Source organism: Equus caballus, chromosome 14, assembly GCF_041296265.1.
Source record: "Equus caballus isolate H_3958 breed thoroughbred chromosome 14, TB-T2T, whole genome shotgun sequence".
NCBI lineage: Eukaryota > Metazoa > Chordata > Mammalia > Perissodactyla > Equidae > Equus > Equus caballus.
The window spans coordinates 51,718,618-51,738,808 of record NC_091697.1 but is presented as its reverse complement, the minus strand read 5'-3'; the positions used below and the strand labels follow the sequence as shown (position 1 = coordinate 51,738,808).

At 39.3% G+C, this 20,191-nt stretch overlaps 1 protein-coding gene across 19 annotated transcripts in view; it reads left to right on the top strand.

Moving 5' to 3' along the window:
* The window catches only part of LOC100629863 (protocadherin alpha-C2), a 175,810-nt gene that overhangs the window by 77,965 nt on the left and 77,654 nt on the right, over window positions 1-20,191 (top strand). For 2 of the 19 annotated variants that reach the window (XM_070234092.1, XM_023617536.2), the window contains exon 1: window positions 13,021-17,064. The exons of the other annotated variants lie outside the window; for them this stretch is intronic. In XM_070234092.1, coding sequence (XP_070090193.1) covers window positions 14,632-17,064 — 2,433 coding nt within the window. In that variant the 5' untranslated portion in view covers window positions 13,021-14,631. Of the gene's footprint in view, window positions 1-13,020; window positions 17,065-20,191 lie in introns of those variants that run through there. 19 annotated transcript variants of the gene reach the window in all.

Sequence of the window (20,191 nt, the reverse complement as noted above, 5' to 3'; positions counted from 1 at the left end):
TACTTTCGTCTTTTAATCTTTATACTAGAGTTAAGTGGTTATCACATCACCATGTTACAGAATTAGAGTATTCTGAATCTGACTATATACTTACCTTTACCAGTACCTGGTATATTTTCATGTTACTAGTTAGCATCCTTTCATTTCAGCTCAAAGAACTCCTTTCAGTATTTCTTGTAAGGTAGAGCTAATGGTGATGAACTCCTTTAGCTTTTGTTTGTTTGGGAAAGTCTTTCTCATCTTCATTTCTGAAGGACAACTTTGTAGGGTAAAGTATTCTTGGTTGGCAGTTTTTTTTTTTTCTTTCAGCTCTTTGAATATATCATCTTACTCTCTCCCGGGCTTCAATGTTTCTGCTGAGAAATCTGCTGATAGCCTTATGGGGGTTCTCTTGTATGAGAGAATTTTTTCTCTTATTGCTTTTAAAGGTCTCTCTTTGTCTTTGATTTTATACAGTTTTATTGTAATTTGTCCTGGAGAAGATTGTTTTCCCTTGAAATTTTGGGGTGACCTGTTGGCTTCATGAACTTGGATATCTAAACCTCTCCCCAGGTTTGAGAAGTTCTCAGTCATTATTTCTTTAAACAAACTTTCTACCCTTTCCTTTCTCTTCTCCTGAGGCTCCAATAACTGTATATTTTAAAGGTGTCTCCTAAGTCCCATAGGCTTTCTTCATTCATTTTTCACTACTTTTCTTTTTACTCCTCTTGAGTGGATAATTTAAATGATCTGTCTTGCTCTCTGTAGTGTCTGTCTACAGCATTTCAAGTTTCTGGTTCTCTAGCAGCAACCTGCTCTCCCTTGTTCTCAGTGGCCACTGGACATCCAAGGTATGCTGGCTCCCTGTCAGCACCCCAAGTCAAGGGAGTTAAATACCAGTCCCTTGGGCAGCACTCCAAAAACCTAAAAAGCTGGATGCAGACTCTCTCCTCTCCTTCCTAAGGGAGTAAGCTGCCCTCTTGCTGTTTTTTGTTCTCAGTGGCCCCAGGCATCCAAACTAAGCGAATGTCATCAGTTCTTTGAGTGAGGAAATACAGAAACCAGTCCCTCAGGCAGTCCTCTGAGAAGCTGAAACATTGGACACATGATCTACTCTTCTCTTTCTCCTTGAAGGTGAAGTAGAGAGCCTAGGTGTTCTTTCCTGGTGCTGGGCTGTGCCAGCTTGTGGGAAGGGCTGATATGAGTAAAGTAAAATTACTTTTTTTATTTGTCTCAATGCAGCTGTTTCAGCTTTGTGTTCACCTGACGAACTCCAACTTGTTAACTGGATTCTGGAATTCTCATAAAGATATTTTGGCCCATATACCATTATTAGTTGATATTTTTGTGAGAGGATAAGGGCTTGGACTTCCTATTCTGACATCTTGCTGGCATCATTTTGATCCATTTTGAGTTAATTTTTGTATATGGTGTGAGGTAATAGTCCAACTTCATTCTTTTACAAGTGAATATTCAGTTGTCCTGGCACCATGTATTGAAAATAACTATTCTTTCCCCCATTGAATCGTTTGGGAGCAATTGTTGAAAATCAATTGACCAATAAACGTGAGAGTTTATTTCTGGATTGTCAATTCTATCCCATTCATCTATATGTCTATCCTTATCCCACTAGCACACTCTCTTGATTATTGTAGCATTGTGACAAGTTTTAAATGCGTAAGTATTAGTGCTCCAATTCTGTTCTGTTCTCAGGGTGGCTTTAGCTCTTCTGGGTCCCTTGCATTTCCATATGAATTTTAGGATCAGTTTGTCAATTTCTACAAGGAGACTGCTTACTTTTTTGTTAGGGAGTTTGTTAAATCTGTAGAGCTATTTGGGGAATATTGCCATCTTAACAGTCTAAAGTCTTGTGATCCATGCACATGGGATTTTCCCCCCCATTTATTTAGATCTTTAATTCCTTTAAACAATGTTTTATAGTCTTCAGACCATACATCTTATATTTCTTTTGTTAAATTTACTCCTTAATAGTTTCATCTTTTTGATGCTATTGTAAATGAAATTATCTTATTTCATTTTTCATTGGTTCATTTTTACATTGGTTCATGTATAAAATATTGATTGATTTTTGTATATTAACCTTTTATCTTATAACCTTGCTGATGTCATTTAATAATTTTGTAGTTTTTAGTGTATTCTTTAGGATTTTCAATATAAAAGGTCATGCTACTGTAAGTACAGATGGTTTTAATCTTCCTTTCCATTCTGAATATCTTTGATTTCATATTCTTGCTTAATTGCCCTGGCTAGAACCTCAAGTACAATGTTGCATAGAAGTGGGGAGAGAAAACATCCCTACTTGTTCCTGATCTTAGGGCAAAAGCATATGGTTTTTCACCTGTAACTATGTTACCTGCTGGTAGGTCAGTAGTAATGTCCTCTCTTTCATTTATGGTTTTAGTAATTTTAGACTTCTGGCTTTTTCTCTTGGTCAATATACCTAAAGTTTTGCCAGTTTTGTTCATTTTTCTAAGAACCAACTTTTGTCATCTTTGTCTTTCTCTACTGTTTTTCCATTCTTTATTTCATGAGTGCCCCTATCAGGATGAGAAATTCCCTTTTGTTCCTACTGTGTTGGTTGATTTTATTATGAAATGGTGTTGGATTTTTGTCAAATTATTTTTCTGCATCTATGAAGATGATCATGTGGCTTTTGTATTTTAATCAGTTGATATGTTATTATGGGCTGAATTGTGTCTCCCCCAAATCCATATGTTGACATCTTAACACCCAGTATCTCAGAATGTAATTATATTTGGAGATAGAGTCTTTAAGGAGGTAATTAAGTTAAAATAAAGTCATTAGGGTGGACCCTAATGCAATATGACTGATGTCATTATAAGAAGAGGAAATTAGGACATAAACACACACAGAGGGGAGACCACATGAAAACATAAGGAGAAGATGGCCATTTAAAAGCCAAGGAGAGAAGCCTCAGAAGAAACTAATCCTGCTGACACATTGATCTTGGAATTCTAGCCTTTAGAATTATGAGAAAATACATTTCTGTTGTTTAAGCCACCCAGTCCATGGTACTTTATTATGGCAACCCTAGCAAACTAATACATATAATGTATTACATTTATTGATTTTCAGATGTTAAGCCAACCTTGCATTCCTGGGATAACTCCCACTTGGTTGTAGTGTATAATCCCCTTTATATATTGCTGAATTTCGTTTTCTTGTATTTTCTTGAGCATTTCTGTGTTTATATTCTTAAGAGATATTGGTTTGTAGTTTTCTTTTGTTGTCATGTCTTTGGTTTTGGTATCAGAGTAATATCGCCCTCTGCATGATCTAGAAGTCTTCACTCCTATTCTATTCTTTGGAAGAGTTTGTAAAGAACTCCTATTAGTACTTATATAAATGTTTGGTAGAATTCATTCATTATGCTTTTAGGTTGTTGTTTTGTTTGTATTTAGTTCTATTGCTACTAATTCAGTCTCTTTACATTTTATAGGTCCATTCAGATTTTCTATTTTTTTGACTCAATTTTGGTATTTGTGTATTCTAGGAATTTGTCCATTTCATGTAAGCGACTCTTTTATTGGCATATGAATTGTTTATAGTATGCTCTTATAAACCTTTTCATTTCTGTAAGGTCAGTAGTAATGTCTCCTCTTTCATTTCTGGTTTTAGTAATTTTAGTCTTCTGGCTTTTTCCCTTGGTCAATCTAGCTAAAGGTTTGTCAGTTTTGTTGATCTTTTCAAAGAACCAACTTTTGGCTTCACTGTCTTTCTCTACCAGTTTTTCATTTTTTGTTTCATTTATTTCTGCTCTAATCCTAATTATTTCCTTCCCTCTGCTTGCTTTAGGTTTGGTTTGCTTTTATTTCCCCAGTATCTTAAAGAGGGATGTTAGGTTATTGATTTGAGATATTTCTTCTTTTTTAATGTCAACCTTTAGAACTATACATTTCCCTCTAAGCACTGCTTTAGTTGCATCCCATAAGTTTTCATATGCTGTGTCTTCATTTTTGTTCATCTCATAGTATTTTCTAATTTTCCTTGTTCTCTCTTCTTTGACCACTTTGTTATTTTAGCATATGTTATTTAATTTCCACATATTTGTGAATTCCCCAAATTTCTTTCTGTCATTGATTTCTAATTTCATTCCATTGTGGTCACAGAACACACTTTGTGTGGTGTCAATGCTTTTACATTTATTGAAGCTTATTTTATGGCTTAGCATTGGGAAGGGCAGTCTCATGTGCACAGTCTTTCAACCCCCAGTCAGTCACATAAAAATGGGCGTTGGCCATATGTGACAAACCCACAGCCAACATCACACTTAACAGTAAAAAACTGAAGGCCGTTCCTCTGAGAACAGGAACAACACAATGGTGCCCACTCTTGCCTTTCTTATTCAACATAGTACTGGAAGTTTTGGCCAGAGCAATCAGGGAAGAAAAAGAAATAAAAGGGATCCAAATAAGAATGGAAGAAGTAAAACTCTCACTGTTTGCACATGACGTGATTCTAGTGATTCTATATATAGAAAACCCTAAAGGATCCACCAAAAAACTATTAGAAATAATCAACAACTACAGCAATTTGCAGGGTACAAAATCAACATAGAAAAATTAGTGGCATTTCTATACACTAATAATGAACTAGCAGAAAGAGAAGTCAAGAATACAATCCCATTTACAATCACAACAAAAAGAATGAAATACATAGGAATAAATTTAACCAAGGAGGTGAAAGACCTATATACAGAAAACTATATGATGTAATTGAAAGAAATCAAAGAAGATGTAAAGAAATGGAAAGATATTCCATGCTCATGGATTGGAAGAATAAACATGGTTAAAATGTCCATATTACCTAAAGCAATCTACAGATTCAATGCAATCTCAATCAGAATCCCAATGACAAGGACCAGCCCTGTGGCCGAGTGGTTAAGTTTGCTCTCTCCGCTTTGGTGGCCCGAGATTTCGCCAGTTCAGATCCCAAGCATGGACATGGCACCACTGGTCAGGCCATGCTGAGGTGGTGTCCCACATAGCACAACCAGAGGCACTCAACACTAGAGTATACAACTATATACTACATATATGGCTTTGGGAAGAAGGGAAAAAAAAGAAGATTGGCAACAGTTGTTAGCTTAGGTGCCAATCTTTAAAAAAAAAAAAAAAAGAATCCCAATGACATTCCTCACAGAAATGGAACAAAGAATCCTAAAATTTATGTGGAACAACAAAAGACCCCACATAGCCAAAGCAATCCTGTGAGGAAAGAACAAAGCTGGAGGTATTATAATCCCTGACTTCAAAATATATTACAAAGTGATAGTGGTCAAAACAGCATGTACTGGCACAAAACAGACACACAGATCAATGGAACAAAATTGAATTCTCATAAATAAAACCACAAATCTCCGGACAGCTAATCTTCAACAAAGGAGCCAAGAACATACAACGGAGAAAGGAAAGTCTCTTCAATAAGTGGTGTTGGGAAAACTGGACAGCCACATGCAAAAGAATGAAAGTAGACCACTATCTTACACCATACACAAAAATTAACTCAAAATGGATTAAAGACTTAAAGATAAGACCTGAAACCATAAAACTCTTAGAAGAAAATATAGGCAGTATACTCTGACATAGGTCTTAGTAGTATCTTTCTGAATACCCTGTCTACTCAGGCAAGGGAAACAAAGGAAAAAATAAACAACTGGGATTGCATCAAACTAAAAAGCTTCTGCAAGGCAAAGAAAACCATGAACAAAATGAAAAGACAACCAACCAACTGGGAGAAAATATTTGCAAACAATATATCCAACAAATGGTTAATTTCCAAAATATATAAATAAATCATACAACTCAACAACAAAAAACAAACACCCCAATCAAAAAATAGGCAGAGGATATGAACATTTTTCCAAAGAAGATATACACCTATGGCCAACAGGCACATGGAAAGATGTTCATCATCATGAATTATTAGGGAAATGCAAATCAAAACTACAATGAAATATCACCTTACACTCATCAGAATGGGAATTATTAACAAGACGAGAAATAGCAAATGTTGGAGAGGATGTGGAGAAAAGGGAACCCTCATACACTGATGGTGGGAATGCAAACTGCTATAGCCACTATGGAAAAGAGTATGGAGATTTCTCAAAAAATTAAAAATAGAAATATCATATGATGCAGCTATTCTACTACTTGGTATTTATCCAAAGAACATGAAATCAGCAGTTTAAAGAGATGCATCCATATGTCCATTGAAGCATTATTCACAATAGCCAAGACTTGGAAGCAACCCAAGTACCCATCAGTGGATGAACAGATAAAGAAGGTATGGTGTATACATATATATATATATCTATACACACATACATATATGTGTATATACACACACACAATGTAATACTACTGAGCCATAAAAAAGGCAAAATCATGCCTTTTGTGACAACATGGATGGGGCTTGAGAGTATTATGCTAAGCGAAATAAGCCAGATAGAGAATGACAAACACTGTATGATTTCATTAAAATGTGGAAGATAAACAGACACATGGATAAAAAGAACAAATTAGTGGTTACCAGAGGGGAAGGGAGTGGGGAGGAGGGTGAGACGGGTAAAGGGGCACATATGTATGGTGACAGATAAAAACTAGACTATTGGTGGTGAATACAATGCAGTCTGTACAAAAACTGATATCTAGTAATGTACGCCTGAAATGACACAGTTATAAGCCAATATGACCTAAATAAAATAATAAAATAATAATAATAAAAAAGAATTGGTGTTGGGCTTGGAACACTTTCTTAGCAAGAGATAAGAAGCCACACAGCCTGTACTGGGAGCTTATCACCTTGTACGGGAATATCTTTCCCTGTTTCAGGCTCAACGAATGCACTTTTGTCTCTGCTTGGAACGCGTGCATCATGTTACACCTGGCCAACCCAACTGTTTCTTTTGTCCTCCAGGGAGGGGACAAGGTCTTCCTACTGTGGCACAAGAAGGGGGCACATAGGCAGATTGCCCTGCAATAGCTTCTGGGAGAGACCCGCTGGCTGTAGGGGACTGATGCTTACTATTGAAGCTGTTCTTGCTTTGTCTCTTCTCTGTGTAAGTAAAGTGTTGTTCCATTCAGTGCTTGACTGTGTTGTGTTTTTCTTGGCAACTCTGATGCCAAGATGCAGTGGGCAGAAGTGTTTAGAACCCTTTGGGACTGATAACCAGTGCACAAGAATCTGCTTGACACTCAACATGTGGTCTGTCATGGAGAACGTTCCATGTGCATTTGAGAAGAATGCATATTCTGCTGTTGGTGGTGAGTGTTCTACAGATGTCTTTTAGGTCTATTTGGTTTATAGTGTTTGTAAACTCTTCAATTTCCTTGTTGATCTTCTGCCTAATTGTTATCCATTACTAGAAGTAAGATATTAAAGTCTCCAACAATTAGTGTTGAGATGTCTATTTCTCCCTTCACTTCTGTTGGGTTTTGCTCCATGTGTTTTGGGGCTCTACTGTTAGCTGCATATATGCTTATAATTGTTATACCTTCCTAAGTGAACTTTTTATTTATATGACCCTAAAATGTCCCTCTTTATTCTTAGTAATATTTTTGTCTGATATTAGCATAACCACTCAGCTCTCTTGTGGTTGCTCTTTGTGCAATATATGTTCCTTTGCTTTCAACCTTTTTGTGTCTTTGAATCTAAAGGTGTCTCTTGTAAACAACATATAGTTGGATATAGTTGTTGATATAGTTGGGTTCATTTGCCATTTTACTTTTTGTTTTCTATATGTCTTAATTCTCGTTTGTTCTTATAGTCCTTCTTTACTGATTTCTTTTCATTAAGTGAATATTTTCAGATGTAACATTCCTTTAATATGTTTTAAACGGTATATTAATTCCTTTAACAAGTTTTAAACAGTGTTTTTTGAGTTATTTTCTCAGTGGTTTCTCTAGAGTGTACTACGTACATTTTTTTAAATTAAGGTTATAAAAGTTAACATCCTTGTGAGATTACAGTTGTGCATTATTATTAGTCATGTTGTAGGTACACCACTTCACCCCTAGTGCCCTCCCCCCAACCCCTTTCCCCTGGCAACCACCGATCAGTTCTCTTTGTCCATATGTTAACTACCACCTATGAGTGGAGTCATACAGAGCCCGTCTTTCTCTGTCTGGCTTATTTCACTCAACATAATACTCTCAAGGTCTATCCATGTTGTTGTGAATGGGACAACTTTGTCCTTTTTTTATGGCTGAGTGTACTACATACATTTTAACTTATCAGTATCTACTTCAGATTTATACTAACAATTCTATTTTGATATTAAAATATTACTCCTATATAGCTTTATTTCTTTCCCTCTTTTTGTCCTATTATTATTATACATATTATATCTGGTAGTGGGTTGAATTGTGGACCCCATAAAGATATATCCACATCCTAACCCCTGGTACCTGTGAAAGTGACCTATTTGGTAAAAAAGTCTTTGAAGATGTCATTAAGTTTAGGACCTTGAGACGAGTTCATCCTGGATTTTCCAGGTGAACACTAATTTCAATGACAGGTGTTTTTATAAGAGAGAGATGAAAAGACACAGACACAGAGGAGAAGGCCATGTGAACATAGAGGCAGATATTGGAGTAATGCAAATAGCCACCAAAAACTGGCACAAGCAAAGAATGGAATCACCAGAGCCTCCAGAGGGAGTATGGCCCTGCCAACACCTTGAGTTTGGACTTCTCCCCTCTGGAACTGTGAGAAAAATTGTCAAGACACCCAGTGTGTGGTAATTTTTACCGCAGCTGCAGGAAACCAATACACATCTATATATACTACAAACCTAATAATACATTGTTATAATTATTACTTTATATAATTTTATATCTTTTAAAGATGCTGAGAGAAAAAAGGAGAGCAATTATATATTTATAGTGTTTCTTATTTACCATTTCTGGTTCTGTTCATTTGTTCCTGTGGATTCAGTTTACCGTCTGCTGTCATTTCCTTATCCAATACAGCTGTTCTCCCATCCACCTCCTTTGTACTGTAATTGGCAAAGTTGTTACATTTCTATATGTCATAGGCCCAACAATACATTTATACACATTGTTTCATATAATTGCTTTTTAAAGAGAAGCAAGGAGAAGCCTCTGGCATATTTCACAAGGATTACCCCTTCTCTGTCTCTACCAGAGCCACAAGGGGATCTTTCTTGGATGTTCACTGTGAGAACCTGGTGGGATTTCCTAAAGGTAAAGCCCACAAAAATGTCGGGCTCCCCCCAAGACTGTGGCCTCCAGGGGTTTCTCACTCTCAAGATTGTACACAATTCAGCCTCCAGCAATTCATCAAAATTTCCACTTAAGTGTTCCCTACCAGTGTCTGGCTCTAGTGGCTTCTGCTCCATGTAAGCAGATTTTGACTGTGACTCTCTGAATTTGCCTGTCTCTCCAGATTTCAGGGTGAAGGTTTTTCCTGCAAACTCAATTCTCTGATGGGTTCAAGAAAAGTCATTTATCCAGCTTTTTGTTGTTGCTGTAAGGAAAGGAGTGACAAATTCCGAGCCCCCCCCCGACCCCGCTTTTTCTCCCCCAATCTCCCAAGTACATAGTTGTATATATTTTTAGTTGTGGGTCCTCCTAGCTGTGGCATGTGGGACGCGTGTGTTATGAGCGGTGCCATGTCTGCGCCCAGGATCTGAACCAGTGAAACCCTGGGCCGCCGAAGGCAGAGCGCGCGAACTTAACCACTGAGCCACGGGGCCGGTCCCCCAACCTCTTTACATGTGGAAGCTGAAACTAGAAGTTGGAGTGTATACTCTTTTTACTTAAAAAAAAATCTTGATAATGCATCCCCTTATTTCTGACAGTCAGGGAAAACCGCTCGCACTGCTCACCTGCTGCCTTTGCCTTTCACTGGCTGAAGACAGACTAGACTTACACTGGTGAAACTTGAAATCTGAAGTTTATTTGTATCTCAAAATTTTTTCTTGAATGATGTCTTTGGGCTTGTTTTTTCTTTTCCGCGTATTTGGTTTCTTAAAGGACACTGTTAAGAGCGTGTTAGATCTCCTTTTTCTGTGTTCCAAAGCTACACTTTTCTCTTTAAGCTTTTTAAATTCTTTATTCTTTCCATTATTTTTCTCAACCTTCTCAAGCATTTCTTCTTGTTCTTCACTGTGTGCTGACCAGAGCCTGTTCATCTTTTTACTGTTTCCAAAGTAGCATTAATTTTTGTGACGATTTTATATTTCTTTTCCATTTATTTCCTGAATTGTGCCAACTCAGTTGTCATGGTCTTCTGTGGCCTTTTTATTTTCTCCTTGAGATTCTGTAACTCTGTTTTGAGTTCTTAATTCTCTGAGATGCTTTAAAATTCTTTGTGAGTATTTTGACTAGAGACTTCTAGCCAAAATTTTTATCTGCTTGGTAGTAAAAATTTTCAGTTGTGTACTTTTATCTGTAATTTTTCATACTTATTTTCTTATTCTTTCTTGTAATGTTTACATAGATCCTATGTTGGCTCTTTTTTGGTTATTACTTATCTTTAAGAGGATTTCCTTTAAGACCAGCTACCTGCAGGCAGAGAATGTAAATGGATGGGCCAGCAGTGCTCTGGACTAATGTGATCATTTCCTTCTTTACTGTTTGGTACAGTGGTGTGTGTGTACCTTAGCTTTTACATATCTCCAAGTGATGAGAACTGGCAGCTGCTGAGCAATTTGTTGTCCAGAGTTTTCTTTTTACCACATCCTTAGGTTCACTCTTGAAATAATAGTGCATCTACTCACTATCACATTTAATCCTGACTTCCCTCCAATTTTGTGCTGTCAAATAGGTTACAGGAGAGTTCTGCCTGATTCAGCCTATGTGCCTAGATCTTTTTGTTCCAAACAAGGAGTCATTGGTTTGGCATTTGTGTGAACCACTACTCTGGAAAACCCCAAACTACCAGCTCTTCTCCAGGTCTCGAGTGGCAGGAACCTCTTTGAGCATTCTCTCACATCTTGGTCCCATTTTCATGACGCTTGATAACTTCTCTTCATACATATTATGGTTGCAGTGCAAATGTTTTATAGAATTTCATCAAAGATTAATTTTACCTTTTGTCAGCTGTTCTTTTTGTTGTTTTGGTAGGTTTCATGGAGGAGAAGAGTCATTAAAATGTCCATTTTCATCTAGCCATAACTGGTAGAAATCCCACTTTTTGCCTAGTTATTGTAGATATGAAGGAAAGCTATACTTTTTACATTTATTTTTAAACTAATCATCTCATTGAACTCTTTTCAATTCTAATTATTTTGCTTCTTTGATTCTCTGGGATTTTATAAGTGGAAAATTAAAATACTTATAAATTTATAATCTAGTAATATAGTTATTCTCCTTCCTAACACACGCACGCACACACACACACACACAACACATTGTGTTGTCTAGAATATCCAAGTCAGTATTGAATAATAACTATGACATGAAGTGTCCTGTTATGCTCATGATTTTTTATGGGAGTAATTCTGGTGTTTTACTGTTTAAAATGAAGGTGGACATTGTTTTGTGACAGCTGTCAAATTTTTATCAAATTTCTTTTAAGCATTTGTCATAATGATGATCTGGCAATATATCATTTAGCATTTTTTGAAACTATAATATAATGTGAGATTTGAGTATAATCTCTTTTGGAGAATGTTATAGTATCTTCGTCAGATTTTTATTTGAGGTTAGGCATTACCTAATAAACCGATGTCAGGTAGGGTGGTTGGTAATGGTTGTGAGCCTTCATTTTCAGCCACATGATGAAAATTTTCACCTGCAGCTCAGGGGAAGATTTAATGTGACTGCTTGCTAACTATGTAGGATATGAAATTTGAATGTAGGTAAAATATATTATGTGATTGAACCACATAAGCTAGCCCTTAACATAATGACATTCTGCAAATTAGAGTGAAACAAAAAAGGAGGTATAAAAGTCTAGGACTTTTTGATCTGTGGCTTTATGGCATCTAGAAAAAGTAAGTGTGAATTTTCGTTTTCAATCCATCATGAAAAAAGTATGTGATGTGCCTATTAAAGAAGCAGACTCTATTACTTGATATGTAGTGTTTAGAATGAAGAGAACTCTTTTTGGAGCTGATTTGATCAACATGGAGTATGACTTTAAGTTCTGAGGGCTACACTTTGAAGGTGAAATAGAAAAAGATTTTTGTAAAAAGGTAATTTTTGGAAAATTAGTACATCATTATAAAAAGTAGCAAGTAAACACAGCATAGACTTAATTAGAGTGAAGATTCGTGAAGAAAGATCCAAGACACTTTATTTGGTATTATGTCATGGAGAAAAAGGAATTCCTTGGTAACAGAAACTTGAGAAAGAAATGCTGTAGTAGTGTGTTATTAGTAAAGGGTTCAAGTTAAAGAAAAAGGTATAACATAAGAGGATGTTGTGTAATGAGAGTACTTTAGCCACTTAATTTACAGGCCCAGAGCTTAGCTAGATACTCAAGAAACAACATCAAGTGATGCAGATCTCTACCATCAAAGAACTCCCACTCTGTTAAACTTGGTTTAGACACTTCGTTAAGCTATCTTACAGGATGAAAACTTGCTTAATGTGATTGTGAGGCGTGTCTTTTAATTTAGTTGCCATTAAGTACATAATATACTCCCAGGGAATAATCTTAAGCAGTAAGAACATCTAGTTTAAAGTACAATATCCTTTTGCTGACAAACTCTTTGGTGGATATCAGATTTACTATTTTCTGGTTTGGCTTCCAGGTCTCTATTAGGAGCTTATGCATTATGGCTAGAAATCTTTTGATTTTACAGCTTAAGACCAAGTTTGGTGGGAGAGCTTTATAATAATAGTCTTGGCAATAGAGCCCAAGCAGAAATCAGCACTGTGTTTTTGCATAGGGTCCACTTAAAGTTGTACTTACACCTAATTAAAAGGTTGAAAATGCTTGAATTAGGAGAAACTATGGAAAATGCCATAAAATGGCAAAATGAAATGTTAGAAAGGAAAGGTTCTGAGAAAGAGAAATTTTGCTAATGTACAATTTTAATGTTCATCTAGTTATCTTATACAATAGGAAAAACTCTTGAGACTTCATCAGCTTTGGGATTTCCAAATACCTCCTAAATATTGCTTCCCCACAAATCCCAGTTATGCCTAAAGATAGGGAGGCTGATGGGACAAATCCCATTAGGTGAGTGCTATCCAGTTTTTGATGCAAATTAAATCCTTTGAAAATAGACATCAGTGGCAGTATAGAGAAATAAGAAAAAAGGAAGCAAAAGTCTGAGAAGTGAGTGAAGAGTGTTTTTTCCGGATTTTCCATGCTGATTCTCAGTGTGAATTTTTCCTTCTTCTCACTTCCTAATTCACATTCACACAGACTGCCCTCCTAGATACAGCTCGGAATTCCTAAACCCAGTATAAATGGAAGCTTGATTGCAGGTCTAAAAGTCAGGGGCCTTCCAAAAGTTGAGTACATCTCTCCAGATTTTCTAAATATGTACAGAGTAAATTTACAGAGTAGTTTACTGGTCACACTCTGAAGAGCATCTCAGAACTTTCTCTCTCCTCCACTTCTTCGCGGGTCCTCTTTAGGGATAAGTTGTCAAATCTTTCCGAGTTTCTGGTGCTTGATATTGCATGGTTCCTGACCTCTCCTCTCACCCAGAGCGTAAGGGCCGCTTGCAGAGCACTCCAGGTAGGGCCTCCTGGGGAAAGAGAAAACTGCTGACCCGCAGAAAGCGGAACGTAGAACCATAAGCTTTGCGCTTGCCCACTTTGGTGCCTCGAAAAGCGAGGGTCCTGAGGAAGCTTGAGGGAGGATACTCTTCCCCAATTTGGCCCTCACTGGTCGCCTCTGTTGAAATCTTGGTGGCTCCTGGGACATAAAAAGGTGCAGGAGAGACTTTAACCTGCAGCGGAGAGGTAGGGAATCCAGCACAGAATGCGCCACAGCACTTGCTTTGGGGGCTCCTGTTTCCTTAAGTTTCGAAGGCGTGGTCTTTCCCCGTGAAGGTTCCGCCTCCCCCCGCCTCCGCCCGGCACTTCCCCGGGGAGTTCTGCGCTCCTCCGCGGGCACTGTAGGGGGTGGGTGGGTCAGAGTGCCCGGAACTCGACGCTCTCCTATAATTGGCGAGAGAAGCCCAGCGGAGCTCAGCCCCAGTTACAAGCCGTCTTCAGGCAGAGGTTGTGGAGGTTATGACCGGGGCGGTTTCAGGGCGATGTGCTAGGAAAGGCCATTTAAGAGAAGTCTTAGTTTCTCCGAGTGTCTTCCTTGCCCCACCCCACGCACGCTGCCGGGGCTGGAGCAGAAATCCCAGCCGGCAGAGAACGGAGACGGCACTACCTCCACCCGGGCGGTTTACCTCGTCTCTGCACCCCTAGGCGGCGCTGCGCCCCTCCGCACCGGGCAGGCTCCGCTTTCCCAGACGGCTGCCGAGCCTCCAGGCTAGCAAGCCTAGCTGCCAGCCGGCCAGCCCCGGGCAATTCGGGTATTCCGGAGAAGAAACGTCGGCGGCGGTCTCAGCCCCTCTCGCTTGCACCGGCGGCTGGCCGGCCCTTGCTCTTTACCACGGCTTTAGCTCTCCAGGAGTCCGGAGCATGGTCCCAGGTCACGGCTGGTGGAGCGAGGACGCAGAGAGGGAGGATGGTGGGCTGGAGGGTGGCAGTTCTATGTTTGTGGGTCTCCTGTGCCTCTGCTGCCGGACAGCTCGAATACTCAGTGTGGGAGGAGACCGAGCGGGGCGTAGCCGTAGGCAATGTTGCCGCGGACTTGAGACTGTCAGCAGCCGCTCTATCCTTGCGGAACTTTCGCTTCCTTTCCAGCCACGGCGAGCCTTACTTCGGAGTGGATCTGGCCAGCGGTAGCTTGGTGGTCCTAGAGCCGGTGGACCGCGAACGGCTGTGCGAAGCCAAAGCTGTCTGTGTCTTGACCTATGAGCTGGTGCTCGAGGACCCGCTGGAGCTGCACAAGTTGCGCGTTCACCTCCTGGACACCAACGACAACTCACCTCTCTTCCCTACGGGCGACGTGCAGTTGCACATCCCCGAGTTCCTGATGCCCGGAGCCCGCTTTACTCTCCCTAATGCCCAAGATGCCGACGAGGGAAGCAACGGGGTGCTAAGCTACAGCCTGAGCTCCAGCCCGCACTTTCGCCTGGACATAAGGTCGCGGGTCGACGGCAGCAAATACCCGGAGCTGGTATTGGAGAAAGCACTGGATCGCGAGCAGCGCGCCACCCACCGACTTGTGCTCACCGCTCGGGACGGCGGGCAGCCCGCTCGCTCTGGAGACGCACAAGTCACCGTGATCGTGGTGGACACAAACGACAATGCGCCTGTATTTGAGCGCACAGTATACCGCACCAAGGTGCCAGAGACTGCACCCAACGGGACTGTGTTATTCCGAGTTCAGGCCTCGGACCCGGATGAAGGCTCCAATGGGGAAATCCGGTACTCCTTAAGCAACAGCACAAGAGCAAAGCTGCAACACCACTTTCACGTGCACCCCAGAAGTGGGGAGGTGCGGATAGCTGCTTCACTAGGTCCACCTGAAACGGTGTTGGAGGCATACATCGAGGCGAGGGACGAAGGCGCCTTTGGTCTAGCTAGCATCGCCAAGCTGCTGGTGGAAGTGACTGATGTGAACGATCATGCCCCCGAGGTGAACCTCATGACTCTCTCCAACCCAGTTTCCGAGGACGCCGCTCCTGGCACAGTGATTGCTCTCCTTAGTGTAAGGGATGAAGACTTCGGTCCCAATGGTAAGGTCATTTGTAGCATGTCCAGTGGAGGCCCTTTCAAGATGAAGGCTTCCTTTGACAATTACTACAGCTTGCTGACTGATGGACCGCTGGACCGGGAGCAGGTCAGTGAATACCAGGTCCTGATCACCGCCTCAGACGGTGGCTCACCCCAACTTAGCACCCGCAGGACGCTGACTATATCAGTAGGCGATGTGAACGACAATACACCAAGCTTTCCTCAACCACAACAGGAATTTTTTGTGGCTGAAAATAATGGCCCCGGAGCCTCTCTAGGCCGTGTTTTTGCCCAGGACCCGGACCTGGGGAAGAATGGCCTTGTCTTTTATGAGCTGTTGGATATTATCTCTGAAGAGCAGACAGCCGCTAGCTTGGTGGCAGTAGAATCATCCAGTGGGACTATCACTGCCAAAACTTCCTTTGACTTTGAGCAGCTCAGGGGGTTTCGCTTCCAAGTGGAAGCCCGGGATGGTGGCATTCCTCCCAGAAGTGCAGCGGTGACCGTGAGCTTGTTTGTGGTAGATATGAATGACAACGCTCCAGTCATCTTGTTTCCATTGCCCAGAAATGGCTCTGTCCCAGTGGAAATTGTGTCCCGCTCTGCCAGAACTGGACATTTGGTCACAAAAGTGATAGCAGAGGATGCAGACAGTGGCTCTAATGCCTGGCTTTCCTACCACATCTCTCAGGCTTCTGACTCTAGCCTTTTCAGAGTTTCATCCAATGTAGGAGAGCTGCGTACTGCTCGCTTAGTTCTTCCCACTGATGCGGTTAAACAGAGGGTGGTGGTAGTGGTTCGGGACCATGGAGATCCATCGCTTTCTTCCTCTGTCACACTGGGTGTGCTGTTGAGCAACTCTGTCCCTCAGGTCCTCCCAGACTTTGAAGATGCCTGGGAAACAGGAGGGCACCTTTCCACCCAGAACTTATATTTAGTAATTGCCCTGGCCTGTATTTCCTTTTTATTTCTGGGGTGCTTACTTTTCTTTGTGTTTATCAAGTTTAGCCAGAGCCCAGGTTGTTGCTCTCAGAGCTGCTGTCGCTCTCCAGAGGAGCTGAGGTATGGAAGGAAGATGGCTTCAAATCCTTGCGTGACATCAGCCACAATAGATGTCACTACAGTCGAGAGGCTGTCTCAGACCTATCTCTATCGGGCCTCTCTGGGACTTGGTTCTGATAATAACAGTTTGCTGTTGCGTGGGGAATACAGTGCTGCTGACCTGAGAAATGTGGCCACTGGGGTAGGACTGAATTTACCAATATCCTGTATTCACATTCGAAACAGGAAAGGAGATCACGCAAACGTCAATGCCATGGTAAGCAAATTTTATGGGATTTGATTATCTTGATCAGGAGATGGCTACCAGCTATGTTCTGAAATGCTTCTTGGATGAGCCTTTGGCAACATTTAATCAATTGAATGGAACACTCCTGCTTAGCACGTCCTGTGCTAAGAATTCTGGGAGTATAGAAGTGTTCGAAGAGTGTCCTTGGCCTCAAGGAGCTTATGGTTTATTTTTGAGAAACAAGGGTAAGAAATCCAAACCTATTAAAGAACAATAAAAGTAATATAGCATAAAGGTCTAAAATTAAAAAGAATAAAGTGCTAAAGTTTCCAGTACAGGTAATAAATGACCTGGGATGTCTTTAAATAATTCCTTTTAGGAATTTCTTAAAGCAAATATCCCTTCATTCAAAAAAGTATTTTGAGCTACAGATATGTATAAGGCATTCTGCTATCTAAAGTGGGAATGAAAAATATGTGAGAATATTTGCATTATGCAAGCTTAATATGATGGAAGATGAGGCATTTACTCAAATCATTACAATACATGATTAAAAATGATAATGACCTAAAAAGTGTGAAAATAAATTGCCATGGGTGTTCAAAGAAGGGAGAGAGAGAATATGAGAGAACATCTGGGCAGGGAGGAGGAGAGAATCAGAAAAGGCTTTCTGGTAGAGATGGCATTTGAATTGGGTCTTGAATTCTATACCACCTAATAAAATGCAGCATATTCTCCAGGCTATACTTTACGTGAAGACCATTTTGGCAAAGTAGTCTTTTTTGAGAATGACACTCCAAAACATAGCTCCAGGCTCCACGCAGTGTTTATAAGTACATGGAATTATAAGCTTGTCTCAGAGCACCTGTTTGTACTGATAAAAAGAAGATAACGCTATTGGATACAGGACTTGACAACATTTTATTTTATGTTTTTATTGATCTGTTTCACAAAGAAAGATGAGTAAGTGTTAGATCAGAAATACTTGTGTGTTTCTTTGAAAGGTGCACTTACCATTCCAAGTCCATTCATCTTGGATTTAATTTTCTTATTATTTTAGAAGCCAATATACTTAGAAATAAGTAAATACCGTATTTAGAGTAATGCATCTAATAAAAGTTAAATTATTCAAATACTTCAATTTATCCATATTGGCCCTTGGCATTTCAAAACTTTTTGAATGGAATAAGGACAACATTTTCTAGCAATTTTACAGTTTTACTTTCTGACTTCTAATAGACATCATGAATATAAGGGAAGGAGGTATACAGAAATTAGAGAAGAGAATGGAAGATTTCTTATTTTACTATTCCGGGTAGTAAGGGGAGAAGTGCTTTATAAGATAGTCTCCTTCAAATAATGATTAACTGCATATAAGATAGATTTGCATACATTATAATTTTGCATACTTAATATTCTCACATGATATAATAGAATCCAAGATATGATTAGTAAATGCTTGCTGAATGAGTGAATAAATAAATTTGTGAATGTATGAACTGGATGGTAACACTGGTCAACACAGAGGGAAAAACTTCAACTTACTTTTTGTATTTTACATTGTGTATATATAGTTAACATTCTAATTATTTCAATGGTTATTTTCTTCCTCATGACACATAATAATGAAATAACATAACAGAAGGAATTTCTGGTGTTAGAGCTAGCATGAAAAACCTCAATGCTGTATTCTGGGGCTAAATATGAGTCCAGTTCCTGTGGAAGAGAAAGTGATTAGTAGGGATACACATCATTACATCGTAAAATTTTCAGTGAATGCAAGTTAAAATGTAGCTAATTTTAAGGGAGAAAATTGTTGTACAAAATGTTAACATTTCAGGTATCAAAACACTTAATCGTAAACTCTCTTCCTATCAAGAAAATTCATCATTTTTTTCTTTTGTCTTACTGCTTTCTGTAACAAAGAGAGATGAGAATAACAGTAATGTCTATGACGTTCAGGAGTCAGGAATTGTTTGATTAGACTAGAAAGGAAATATAAGTAAGTGATAGGAAGATCAATGGATCTGGAAGTTAGAAGGAAAATTACCTATTTAAAAGGGAAAAGACAGCTAATAGCAGAGAAAAATGTCCCCTGCCACTGAATTTTTTAACTTAGATGAGTGGTAAAGTAACAGAGATATACTGTTCATACGTGCAGGAATATCGTGCCATCCCATTCATCCAGCTGAGAACTCTGTTTCCATCGTTGTTGATATTTTACTTTTTAGATAGTCTATTGTCTGCTAATAATTTTTGTGGGCTAGATATTTCCTTATATATAAAGAAAGTATGATGTATGAAAACATAAATAAAATAACCTCGATGAAGGTGGAGTATTTGTAATTCACACAAGCACTTATTATTTACTTCTTCCTGTCCAATCGCATGTTGATCCAATCTTGATTATTTAGAAAAGAATGCTTGTCATAGTGTTCATTGAATGCCTTAATAACACCTACAGAATTCTAGAAATAAAACATTTATTCTTTGAATTTTATAAAACAAATATCCTTTCAAAGTTTGCAACTTAATAATAATTTTAACTGTGTGCCTAAGTCATAGACTCATGTTGATGTATATGTTTATATTTTGTTCAAATTCTAAGCTCTTCTGTCTTATTTTAGTTTACAGTTTATGTTAGTGTAGTTTACAACACTAAAATCTATTAGTTCAGGAAATTCAGGAAAACGTTTTTACCTATATCTCTCCTATTGATAATATTTAACAAATATAAACAAAAGTGATCCTTTGTGCAACAAGTAGACAATGTGTGTCTTTTGTGTGTATTTATTATTATTTTTTATTGTGGTAACATTGGTTTATAATATTATATAAGTTTCAGGTGTACATCGTTATACATTTCAATTTCTGTGTAGATTACATCATGCTGACCACCCAAAGACTAATTACAATGCATCACCACACACATGTGCCTAATCACTCCTTTTGCCCTCCTCCCTGCTCTCTTCCCCTCTGGTAACCACCAATAGAATCTCTGTTTCTTGTATTTTTTTTTTTTTGAGGAAGATTAGCCCTGAGCTAACATCTGCTGCCAATCCTTCTCTTTTTGCTGAGGAAGACTGGCCCTGAGCTAACATCCGTGCCCGACTTCCTCTACTTTATATGTGGGATGCCTAGCACAGCATGGTTTGCC